This window comes from Phascolarctos cinereus, unplaced genomic scaffold, assembly GCF_003287225.1.
Source record: "Phascolarctos cinereus isolate Bilbo 61053 unplaced genomic scaffold, phaCin_HiC Scaffold_4;HRSCAF=312, whole genome shotgun sequence".
Lineage (NCBI taxonomy): Eukaryota > Metazoa > Chordata > Mammalia > Diprotodontia > Phascolarctidae > Phascolarctos > Phascolarctos cinereus.
This window is the reverse complement of record NW_027555847.1, coordinates 718,377,837-718,391,227: the sequence shown is the minus strand read 5'-3', so window position 1 is coordinate 718,391,227 and position 13,391 is coordinate 718,377,837. Positions and strand designations below refer to the sequence as shown.

General features: G+C 41.3%; 1 protein-coding gene across 1 annotated transcript in view; it reads right to left on the bottom strand.

The window, feature by feature from the left end:
- The window catches only part of MTMR3 (myotubularin related protein 3), a 204,373-nt gene that overhangs the window by 40,339 nt on the left and 150,643 nt on the right, over positions 1-13,391 (bottom strand). Inside the window, 3 exon segments of the mRNA XM_020996651.2 lie at positions 8,925-8,943; positions 8,945-9,092; positions 12,343-12,425. Of these exon segments, the coding sequence (XP_020852310.1) occupies positions 8,925-8,943; positions 8,945-9,092; positions 12,343-12,425 (250 nt within the window).

Genomic DNA, 13,391 nt, shown 5'->3' with positions numbered 1-13,391 from the left:
CTCTGGAGAAACTGAATGGGAACAGAAAGGAATATACCCTTTTCACAGCTGTACACGGCACCTTCACAAAAACTGACCATGTATTAGGGCATAAAAACCTCACAACCAAATGCAGAAAAGGGGAAATATTAAATGTACCCTTTTCAGACCACAATGCAATAAAAATTATATTCAATAAAGGGCAATGAAAACATATATTAAAAGCTAACTGGAAACTAAATAATCTAGTCCTAAAGAACGAGTAGTTCAAAGAAAAAAAAATCATAGAAACAATTGATAATTTCATTAAAGAGAATGACAACAATGAGACAACATTCCAAAATTTGTGGGATGCGGCCAAAGCAGTACTTAGTGGAAAATATATATCTCTAAATACATATATCAACAGAAGACGGAAAGAGCAGATCAATGAATGGGCATGCAAATAAAGGAATTAGAAAAAGAACAAATTAAAAATCTCTAATTAGATGGAAATCCTGATTAAGGATTAATAAAGTCAAAAATAAAAACCATTGAACTAAAAAATAAAACTAGGAGTTGTTTTTATGAAAAAAAATAAATAAGATAAACTATTGGTTAATTTGATTTTAAAAAAGGAAGAAAACCAAATTACTATAAAAAATGAAAAGGATGAATGCACTACCAACAAAGATGAAATTAAAGCAATTATTAAGAGTTATTTTGCCCAATTATACGGTAGTAAAACCGACAATCTAAGTGAAATGGATGAACATTTACAAAAATATAAACCGTCCAGGTTAACAGAAGAGGATAAATCCTCAGTACCAAATGGATTCACAAGCGAATTCTATCAAGCATTTAAGAAGCAATTAGTTCCAATACTATATAAACTATTTGAAAAATAGGTAAAGAAGGAGTCTTACCAAATTCCTTTTATGACACAAATACGGTTTTGATAGTTAAAACAGGGAGAGCAAAAACAGAGAAAGAAAACTATAGATTAATTTCCTTAATGAGTATCAATGCAAAAATTTTAAATAAAAGACTAGGAAACAGATTACAGCAATATATCACAAAAATCATACAATATCACCAGGTGCAACTTATATCAGGAATGCAGGGCTGGTTCAATATCAGGAAAACTGTCAACATAAGTGACCTCAATAACAGTAATAAAAAAACATACAATTATCATAATAGATGCAGAAAATACCTCTGACTGAAGAGAATGCCTATTCCTATTAAAAATACTAGAAAGCATAGGAATCAATGGAGCCTTTCTTAAAATAAGTAATATTTATCTAAAGAGGCAGCTGGGGTACAGTGGATAGAGCATCAGCCCTGGAGTAAGGAGGGCCTGAATTCAAATCAGGTCTTCAATTCCGGCCTCAGACCATTTCCTAACTCTATGACCCTAGGCAAGTCGCTTAACACTGTTTGCCTCATTTTCTCATCTATAAGATGAGCTGGAGAAGAAAATGACAAACCGCTCCAGTATCTTTGCCAAGAAAACTGCAAATAGGGTCACGGAGAGTCAGACAGGACTGAAATGACTCAACAGCATCTACCTAAAACCAAAAGCAAGCATGCTCTGTTACAGAGATGAAGCTGCAGCTGGATGCCCATTATCACAGTTATTACTGAACACCGCACTAGAAATGCTAGCTATAGCAATAAGACAAGAAAAAGACACCGAAGCAATAAATGCAGGCAATGAGGAAACAAAATCATCACTCTTTGCAGATGACATGATGGCACACTTAGAGAACCCTAGAGAAATCAACTGAAAAATTAGCTGAAATAATTACCAACTTCAGCAAAATTGCCAGGATATAAAATAAACTCGCATAAATTACCAGTAGTTCTACATACCACCCCCAAAACCCTGCACTCCTATATCCCAGCAGGAAGAGACAGAAAGAGAAATTTCATTTAAAATAACTGCACACATGTAAAGTACTTGGGAGTCTACCTGCTAAGACAAACCCAGGGATTATATGAACACAATCCCAAAACCCTTTTCACACAAAGCCAAACCAAATAAATAAATAAATGATGGCGCCAAAATTAAAAGGAAAACAGGAAAGGTCGGGGGGAGAGATTTTGCAGCAAGGTTCTCTGATAAAGGCTTCATTTTTTAAATACATAGGAACTGAGTTAAATGCATAAAATTAAGAGCCTTTCCCCATTTGGTAAATGGTTAAAGGATATGACCAGGCAGTTTTCAAAAGAAATCAAAGTTGCTTCAAATCACTACTGATTAGAGAAGTGCAAATTAAAAGAACTCTTGAGGTACAACCTCACACTTATCAGATTGGCTAACATGCTAAAAAAGGAAAATAACAAATGCTGGAGGAGATGTAGAAAAATTGGGACACTAATGCACTCACTGTCTGATGGAGTTGCTGACTAGCCCAACCATTCTGGAGAACAATTTGGAACTATGCCCAAAGGGCTATAAAACGGTGCATACCCTCTGAACCAGCAATACCACTTCTAGGTCTATATCCTAAACAGATCAAAGAAAAGGGAAAAGGACCTATTTGTAGAAAAAACAAAACCAAAATACGTTTACAGTCGCTCTTTTTGTGGTGGCAAAGAACTGGAAATACAAAGTGATATCTGTCAATTGACGTTATGTGATTGTGATGGAATACAACTGTGCTACAAGAAACGATGAGCAGGATGGTTTCAGAAAAACCTGGGAAACCTTGTATGAGCTCATGCCAAGTGAAGTGAGCACAACCAGGAGACAATGCACGCTGCACCAGTGATGTGGTAACGATGACCGACTGTGAAAGACTTTGGTGCCATTGTTATTGCTGTACTGTCACGTCCTACTCTTCATGACCCCATGGACCACACTGTCGATAGGGTTTTCTTGGCAAAGATACTGGAGTGGTTTGACATTTCCTTCTATAGAGGATTAAGGCAAAGAGGTTGAGTGACTTGCCAGGGTCATACATCTAGTACAGTACTTCTTTTCTTTTCTTTTTTTTAAAGGCAATGGGGATTAAGTGACTTGCCCAGGGCCACACAGCTAATGTTAAGTGTTTGGTCTGAGGCCACATTTGAACTCAGGTCCTCCTGACTTCAGGGCTGGTGCTCTATCCACTGTGCCACCTAGCTGCCCCTTAGTACAGTACTTCTTAAATAAACTATGGGTCATGACCCCATTTGGCAACAGTAAAGGTTTCTGAATGCTCAGTGACCAAAAATTAATTAAAAAACAAATGCGTAATGAATCTGAGGTATTTCTAGTAGTGCTTGCCCATGTTACATCTTCACTGTAGCCTTGGTTCTGAACACAAAGCACGCATACTTCACACTGTGCGCCATGGCCTCAGGTCATGCAATGCCAACTAACACGGCGGAAATGTGTGAAAAGGAGTCTCAACTGGAAAAAGTTTACGAAGCCCTGAGTTCTAGTACATGTCTGAGGCCAGATCTGAACCAGACTCCAGGCTCAGAACTCTACCTATTGAGTCACCTAGCCGCCCCAAGAAAGACTTACCTACTCTAATCAAGACAAGGATTCAAGATAATTCCAAAGGACCATGATGAAAAATGCTATCCATCTCCAGAGAAAGAACTGAAGCAGACTTTTAAAAAGCTTCTTTAACTTTACTGTTTTATTATGTATTTTCTTTTGCAACATGGCTAATATAGAAACATGTTTTGCATGATGTCACATGTATAATCGAAATCAAACTGCCTTCTCAAAGAAGGAAAGGGGCAGAAGGGAGGAAGAGAATTTGGAACTCAAAATTTAAAAAAAATTATGGTTAATTTTTTTTTACATCTACATGGGAGATATTTAATAAAATAAATTAAAAATTTAAAAATTAAAAATTTAAATTTAAAAAATTTTTAAAAAGGTGGTTCTGCCTCTAATGCAGCCATATGAGAATCCACTTGGGCCATTTCTCCACAGTAGGTACATGGGATGGGGAAGGAAGGGAGTAGAGAAGAGAAAGAGAGGCAGGAAGGAGAGTAGAAAAAACTCTGAATTGTATGATAAGGCTTGAGTTTTCATCCCAGTACTGACACCAACACGCTGTATAATCAGGGGTTATTTCCTCTCCCAAATGAGGAAGCTGGACCTAATGGGTGAAAGCTTTCTAGGCTTAGCTCTGAAGTTCTGATTCTTCAAGGAAAGAAAACAGAGGCCAAGTAACACAGTAGAAAAGAGTCCTCAGCTAGAGTCAGAAGACCAGGGTTTAACAATAGCTAAGTCCCTTATTCTCTCTAAGCCACTTCAAAATGAGTGGTTTGGCCTCAATGGCCTCTCAGATCCTTTTTCAGCTTGAAAAGGATTATCCTCTCATTACAATGTCCTAAAATGAAGTCAAAGGGATAGGGGAAAGTAAAGGGGGAGGGGGGGAGACTCACGCCTATACTCACTTTACACTTCAAAAATCAGATCCAGTATCATTTTCAGGAAGCTTCAGATATCATCAGTAAGGTTTAAGAGCTAAATGAAGGCCATGATAAACTGAATGTAAGATGGGTGGATTTCATAGCCACAGAAAAACCTTCATGTGACTCTCAAGCACTAAGGAACTTTCTTCATCTTCCTCCACAGCTCAACTTGCTGCACACTCCAGTGTCACACCATAAAAAGCCACAGTGCTGCGGATTACTTACTCAAACACTACACAAACTCTCCAAAGCTGGGCTTGTGATCTCACAGACCGAGCCGGGTCACCTTGATGCAAGGCATCACTTTGAAAATGTGTCAGTATGACTTATGAGAACTGTCTTTTCACCTTCAGGGAGTAATGTCTGGGCCACCACCTGCATTCTCCAATGCTGGGTAGAAGCGGTATAACCAAGCCCTTTCATGCCAACAGCTCCGGAGTAAGTCAAGCTGGCTCTAAGCAGCCACCATCCCCAAAGTTTGTGCAGAGCTCCCTGCTCTGTACAAAAAGGAACGGCAAATAAGGTGAAACCGAAAAACCAAACAAAGCACAGCAGTACAATTCCATTTCAGGCAGTGGCAGGTGAGCAGTTTCCTGTGTAGGCAAACACAAGGTAATAAATGCACTTAAGGAAAAATAGTATTAGCTACTCCCAAAAGATGATGGGTTCTAAACAATCAGAAAGCTGACACCCCCCCCACACACACACACAAAAGAGTCTGGGCACCATAGGAGAATCACAGAATTTTACTTCACGAAGGAAGCACAAAGGTGACGTTGTCCAATCCCTACTCAAACTGGGAACGTCATCTACATCCCAGACAAGTCATCCCCCTGCCACTGGCCAACACCTCCAGGGACAAGGGAGTCACACAGTAAGGCAGCCTACTAATTACTATCAAGAGCTTCTTTATACAGAGTTGAAATGCACCTCCCTGTCAAGCAAAGTAAGAAGTCTAATCCCAATTCCATGAGTCAACCATTCCAATATTTTAAGACTGGGACCCCGCTAGCCCATTTTAAAAATTTTTCCAGGCAAAATATTGATTCCTTCCATCTTCAAGAATTTTAAAAAGGAGAAAGGCTAAAGGAATATGGTCAGTCAATGAAACCATGAAGGTTGGAGTTAGGCGAAGAGGAAGAAAAGGAGTAGATATAAAGGATAACACAACCTCGTTTACAAAGCCCCTCCTGAAGCTTAAAAGAGATCCAATAAGAACAACATAATACTGCAGAGATTCAGAAGGCTTGGTAGGAGCCTGTGAACTCAAATTCTACAGGGGAAATAAGCCCCGGAAGGATGAGGAGAAATCAAGAATTAAATTCTGAAGACAGTTATGAAAATGATTCAAAGGAGAAGAGGGAAGGGGAGTTCTCTAAAGAAATTAATGTGGATGCACAGGGAATTCACAAGGAATCTGGATTTTAAAACTACAGTGAAGAATATGGAAGATGATCAAGGAAGATGACAATAAAAGTCTGACATAGTTCTGACGGAAGAGAGCCGGAAGGGCAAAACCCCAAATAAACAAGGAAAGCCAGGGACACACGGAAAGGTTTGGGCTTTTTTCCCCTTCTTTAATCTGCGTCGAGGCACAAGTTCCACTGGCTAGACTGCAGCAGTTCTCAGGACTCCTTCAGAACTGTTCAAAATTAGGGAGGAACTGCCCAAAGAGCTCTGTTTGTGTGGACTATGTCTATCACTATCTGCCATCTGAGAAATGAAAACATCTTAGTGGCAGTATTGTGAACACAGTTTTGACCCTGCAGCCCATGTGTGCGGTCTTGAGGAGCCCAGAATCGTATTCTGCACTCCCTTTCTGGCTCTCCTTCACAGGCGGGGCTTTTTGTTATTGTTAATTATTAGAAAATAAGCTCTTCGAAGACAGGGGCTGTCCTGCTTGCCTGTACTTTTATCTCGAGTGCTTCTCAAAGTGCCAGGCACACAGTAAACGCTTATTAAATGCTTTATCATTTGCTCCTTCTTCGACAAATATGAGCAGATATGAAAGAGACTCAGAATCCTTTGGGGGAGGGAAGAAGGGTTCATTAAAAGTCTTGTGTAACAGGAGGCACCTGAGCGGAGCCTCGAAGGATTCAGAGGAAGAGATGAGAAGGAAAAGCTATTCCAGAGAAAGCCTGTCCAAAGGGCCAGAGACCCAAAATGGAATGCCTCCTATGAGGGACAGCAAGTGGATCAGGAGTAACACGTGTTGAGTTTGCAAAGCCAGCCAGGAGCCAGAGCACCTTCTGTTCGGCCCTAGAGGCAGCAAGGTACCAATGAAGTTTCTTGCCCAGGGAAGTGATCTGAACAGACCGGATTTAAGAAGATCACCCGGCAGCTATATGGAGGAAGGGCTGAAGAGAGGAGAAACCCGCACAAGCAGATCAATTAGGTGGCTATTACAAGAGTCCAGGCAAGAGGCAATGAGCGATGAAAGTGCTGCTGGCTGAAAACTGCCCATCACAACATAGGAGATACAGGTCTAAAGCTCAGTGCCTGGCACACAGCAGGCACTTCATAAATGGTTACTAATTGATTCAGCAGGGAGTAAGTAGAGCTAGACTTATTACTAGAGGTAACTCAATCCATTAGAGCTCAGAAGATCACCTCAGAGGCATAGGGTGAATCAGCTTAAGCCTTTAGGTATACCCACAAATGGAAAACAATTTTCTGTGAGACAGAAATGGTCCAATGGCTTCCCAAGGGCCCAGCCAGCAGCCACTGCTACCTGTCCCCCAGAGCCCCAAGGCCTTCCTCCCTCAGAAGACGCTGTCTCTCAAGCCCAAGGCAAGTGGCTACAAAGCAACTCATCTGCTCTTTAGTCACATGAAAAAATGCTCTGGATCACTATTGATTAGAGAAATAATGCATATCAAAACAACTCTGAGGTACCACCTCACACCCATCAGACTGGCCAACATGACAAAACAGAAAAATGTTGGAGATGTGGGAAAATTGGTGGAAGCATTGTTGGTGGAGTCTGAACTGATACAACCATTCTGGAGAGCAATTTGGAACCATGTAGCCCAAAGGGCCACATGTACGAAAATATTTATAGCAGCTCTTTCTGTGGTGGCCAAGAATTGGAAATTGAGGGGGATGGCTGAACAAGTTGTGGTCTATGAATGTAATGGAATACTACTGTGTTAGAAGAAATGATGAGCAGGAAGACTTCAGAAAAACCTGGAAAGACTTATGTGAACTGATGCTAAACGAAGTGAGCAGAACCGGGAGAACGTTGTACACAGTAACAGCCACACTGTGCAATGACTGACTCAGATAGACTTAGCTCTTCTCAGCAATACAAGGATCTGAGACATCTCCAAAAGACTCAATGGAAAATGCTATCCACGTCCAGAGAAAGAACTATGGAGTTTGAATGCAGACCAAAGCACACTATTTGCTCTTTTTTGTTGTTGTTTTGTTCCTTCTTTCTCTTGGTTCCTCTCATTGGTTCTAATTCTTTTTTACAACACAACTAATGTGAAAATAGGTTTAATATGAATGCATATGTAGAGCCTATATCAGATTGCACTCCATCTTGGGAAGGGAGAGAAATTTAAAACTCAAAAGCTTATGGAAGTAAATGCTGAAAACTAAAAATATATAAATTAAATGTAAATATAAATATAAATATAAATTAAAAAAAGGAAATGATGAGCAGCAGATTTAAGGGGGGAAAAAGACCAACCAACTAAGAAAAAAAAATAAATCTATTTTCTTATCTATGAAATGGGAATAATGATGATGCCTGTAGTGCCTATGTCACTTGGTAGGTATGAAATTCATGTAAAACAATGATTCTAAAATTCTTTGTAATTCAAAAAGCACAATATAGAGTACTAAATTAAATTCTGAGCAAATAACAGGGATACAGCAGGTGCATAGGAGGGCAAAGTAGGTAAAACGAGAAAGTAATTGGTAACTCTGATATATTAAACAATAGCTTTGTACCTAAACATATTTAGTAGAAATTCTGGAAGCTAAGTTGTATGGACAAAAATTATATTGTCTTTAAAAAGGTTATGGGCTTAAAAATGGACATTTTGCAGAAATATCTGGCACACTGTGACTCTTTGGTGGGGAGGGGTCACAAAGCAGAAATAACGTCTAATTCTCCTTTCTACTTCATCATTGTTCCCTGAATCATCAACTAGTTTAGCACATGAGGAAATGAAGTGTTCAGTAAAATGTATATGGAGCAGCTATAAAAGAAGAGGCATTTATTATAGTGTTTGTAACCTATTATTAATATATTTCTAAATCCTGTCACAGGGCAGATGGTCTGGCTTTGAGTCCCAGCAGCCTTCACTGATAACTTCTGTGAACTTGGACCAATGACTTGTCCTGCCTCAGCCTAAGCTTCCATGCATGTAAAACATGAGGGTCAGGTTCAAGTACTCTGAATGGAGATCCATTTCCCATTAAAAAAAAACTATTATCTTAGGAATTAAGAAACATTTTGTACTCAATGCTCAGGGTCACACACAGCTGGATGTAAAGGGGTTGGAAGTCTTTAAAGTATGAGCGATGCCTACCTGGCCGGCACAGGTCCCCCATGCTGCTCCTTCTCACTGGCATAGACCTCCATGCACCAAGCATGATATGCAAATGAGAAGAGATCCTCTATCTTCGAAGGCGGCCGGATTGCATTGTTCAGTCTCTTAAGCCACTCTTGACACTGCTCAAAGGTTGAGAACTGACACCTTTTTAAGGATCAAAAAAAAAAAAACCCAACAAAAAACAAAAAACCAATTAATCAACAAGCCACAGTCTGGGGCCTCAGGTGCCAGGCACTACGCTAGCTGGTGGGGAAATGAAAAAAAAAAAAAACCTTAAGAGCACTTATGTTCTAACAGTTGAGATGATGGATATGTGTAAATTAGGATTTTGTCTTTAAGGACCTTCCCATTCAGATCTCATCAAATGCTCTGTTTTATACTACTGAATGTTCTTAGGTAACAGAATCTATGTGAGTTAGAGGTATCTGAGACTTGAACTCCTGCCAAACCGGAAGTCTCCTGAGCACAAACACACGTGTGGCCAATTCTACAATGACACTGCTGAGGTATGTGTTCTGCACTGACGGAGGAAGTGCATCTCAGAAGAAAGGAAGGTCCTTGGAGTCACTGATGGTTCAGGTCTAAAGCCTGCCTCTGGTATACACTAGAGATGATGGGCAAGTCATTTCATTTATTTCCTTCCTCCCTGTCTCTATCTTCTGGCCTCTCTCTCTCATACTTTACATTACTGATGAAATGCTGGTCTACATTAGTGCGAAAGTCCAAAAACTGAGGAATGCCTTACATCAATGCAATCACAGGTTTGAACACAAAAAAAGTGGGCAAGACTTTGTATCAATGCCCAGGGTAGACAAAGACAAGAAACAAAATTTGGCATGTTCCTGGCCCCAAGAAGTGCTGGGCACAGAGTAGCGGATCACAATTTTGCTGAAATGAACTGCTGAAATATCAATTATTCAAAAGGGAAGGGGACAAGCATTTATCACTGCTGTTGAGTCACTTAGCTATGTCTGACTCTCCACCACCCCATCTGGGATTTCCTTAGCAAGTGGCTTGCCCTTTCTTCTCCAGCTCATTTTACAGATGAAGAAACAGAGGCCAACAAAGTTAAGCGACTTGCCCAGGGTCACAGAGCCAGTAAATGTCCAAGGCTGGATCTGAACTTAAGTCCTCCTGACTCCAGGCCCTGCGCTCCTTCCTCTGCACTACCCAATTATGTCTAAGAAGAGAAAGCAAATAAGCATATGAGTCACTTCAAGACCAACTAGACAAAGTCAAAGAAAGTGAATATGGTAAGTCCTGATTCTCCATTTAACGAGCTACGCTTTCTTAGGCAAGTCACTTCACCCTGATGGGCCTCTGCACTGGTCAAATGGGAATGATCATAAGCTCAAACGGTGGTGGTGTCCAGGAGAGCCAATGAGATCATGGATAACAAGTGCTTTATAACTGTAACATCTGGCATGAATAGAAGTTACTGCTATTATAGTTATTGTTAAATTACATTCAGGTAATCATCCCTTCCCTCTCATAATTTCTGAATCTGCCTCCACATTAAAAAGTAGAAAGTTCTTCAGAAACATCTCCCTCAAACCATTCCATTTTCTGAATCTAAAAACAGAAATCAGCCATCAAAAATTCACTCTCCACCACTATTCCTCTTGGTTTTAAGAGGGCCAAATGAAGTGCTGGATCTGCACGCAGACATCTAAACTAAGTTGGACGTTTTTTTAAAAAGCTAATGAAATTTGTCATTCAGCTCACCAAAAGTAAGGACCATCATGGCATTTCATACACCATGGACAAGAATGTACTAGCGTAACTCCATAAATCATTTTTAGAAGAGGCTTCAAACAGTGAGTCCCTCTCCATCTTTTATTTAAATCATTCATTAAATTAAATGTCAGTAGCATTTTTCTCAAACAGTATGTGGCCTCACTCTGCTTTTGTGGGTTATAGGCAACTTTAATGCAGGTGAAGAAAAAAAAACAACACAGGACTAGGAGGACCCCATTCCCTAAATCCTAGCTGTTGTTCTCAATCGGCTGGCCAGATGACCTTCTTTGTATAACCTCTTCATATGAACTGAAGTCACTCCTCTTCACGTGCAGAGATACTTGAACTACCTACCCGGTAGTATTAGCACAAGGGAAGTCCTTGATGAACCATAAAATGACAGCTGTGTATGTATGTGTGTGTGTATATACACACACAGAGAGGGCTATTATTACAATGATAAATAACAATAAATTAATTTTAAAAACATTTTTAAATTTTTCCCTTTCAGAAATTAGGGTATGGGTGGGGATTTTCACATTTTTTTTTTCTGGGAGGCACTAAATAACAATTACATTTAAAATATTCAGGGTAACTTTAAAATCAATATGACACAACTGTCTTTGATAAGACGATCTCTAAAGTCATTTCAACTCTAAATCCTCTCATTCTACAAATTCCTTCTATGTGCAGTGGGCAGACTGATGAAAAATCGCCCAGTGCCTCCCCAGAGGGAGCTTATGATCTACTAAACCAATCTAAGATATCTACATAGACACATTCAAGTAATGGGTAATGAGGACCAACGAAGAAAAGGCTTTCAGCCACAGGCAATGAAGGAGACTTCGTGGAGAAGGCAGGCCTTGAGCTAAGCCATAGATTCTTGGCCAATGTCACCAAATACACTCCTGTATACAGAACGGTCAGCTCAGGTAGGGGTGATAATGCTTTTTATTCACCTGAGAATCCACCAGGAGCACCTATGGTATAACCCTGCACGTAGCAGGCACCAATAACTTGGCTGAACCGAATCTGAACTGACATGAGCATTTCCCTAGCACAGCAGGGCGCTCGGTGGTCACAGCAGACCCACAACTTCCTGGGCTCAATGAGGTGACAAAGGAACATATGGGCGCACACCGCTTTTTCAGGAGAACATGCTGCAAACCTTAAGCTAGCTTTTCCAATAGGACCCAGCACAATTTAATGGGCCACCGTCCAGCGGACCCAGCGGCCTCTCTGCTGCCTGACTGCAGGACTACACTACCAAATGGGCTAGAGCCTGTTCCATGAGAAGAAGCCAGGCAAAGGGAGCCTACAACACACAGTCAGATCCTGTGGGAAGCTCGAGCCCAAGGGAGGACTTCATCTTCTCCCCACTCCCACACCAACGCATCAGCCGCTGCGCTATGCACTGTGGATCACGCGGCTCCTGCCGATGCCCGGAAAGAAGCACCTCCAGAGCTGGAAGGAGCTCGCAGTCAACTGGACAAGCATTTAAGTGTATCCGAGGTGCAAGGTGCTGCGAGGCCACCCAAACCAAGGAGGCACACTCCCTTCAGAAGGTGATGAGAAATCCCCATTCAGGGAACTCTGCACCCACACCCACCTGCTCTCAGCACTTTTCCACACGAAAAGGCAGCAAGTGTGCACGTACCTGATAACTTTGCAGTCTTTGCAAGTCAAATGAAGTTGAAATATATCTCGGCATTCAACACTCTCGATGAGCTGTAACGGAACCTGCAATTAAAAAGATGAAATCCCTTTATTCCAGAAGGTGCTGGCACCGGGCTGATGAGTGGGGGGGAGATGAGTGTGGGGGGAATAGACTGGGGGGTTCTGGGGGGGAGACAAGCAGGAGTACAAACACATCTGGACCAACAATGCTTCCAGCAATTTCCCATTCAGTGAATTAGGTCCCTAAAGCCAAGGTTACAAGCATGTTGAATCACAAAGGGGAAACAACAGCAACAACATCACCAGCATGTCCCCCACAGTGCCCTGGCTGGAAATAATTTCTCAGCGCATCTTTAAAAGGCACAGACAACAAAGGAAACCAGACGTGATTCTTCTTCTGAAGCTTCTCCAGGCTCCAACCTTTCACAGAAGATGCAACAATGGAGAGTGAAAAGGACAAGGGTCAGGGGCCCCTAGAGCTTGGCAATGGGGAGATACTTGGGACCTTTGGAGAGAGATTAGACTGCTTAATGCAACCTCTTTATTTTACAGAGAAGGAAATTGAGGTTAACAGAGAGCCCGGTGACTCTACTGAGGGCCAACAGCTCATTAGCGGCCAAGCCTGACACTATAGATCACTCTCCTCCCAAGATCCTCTCTTCTCCCTAGGTTTTCAGGAAACCACGGTCTCCTGCTTCTCCTCCTACTCTCTCACCGCTCCTTCTGTGTCTCCTTTGCTGGAGCCTCTTCCAGATCACCTCCTCTGGCCACAGATATCTCTCAGGGTTCTATCCTGGGCCCTCTTCTCTTCTCCAACTATACTTCACCTGTTAATCTCATCAGTTCCCATAAATTCACTTATCACCTCTATGCTGATGACTCTCAGATTAACTCTAGCCCTAACCTCTCTACTGACCTCTCAGCTCACATATCCAACTGCTTGTTAGACTTCTCCAGCTGTATGTCCTGTAAATATCTTCAATTCAACACATCCAAAATCAAACTCATTATCTTTCCCTCCAGGCCCTT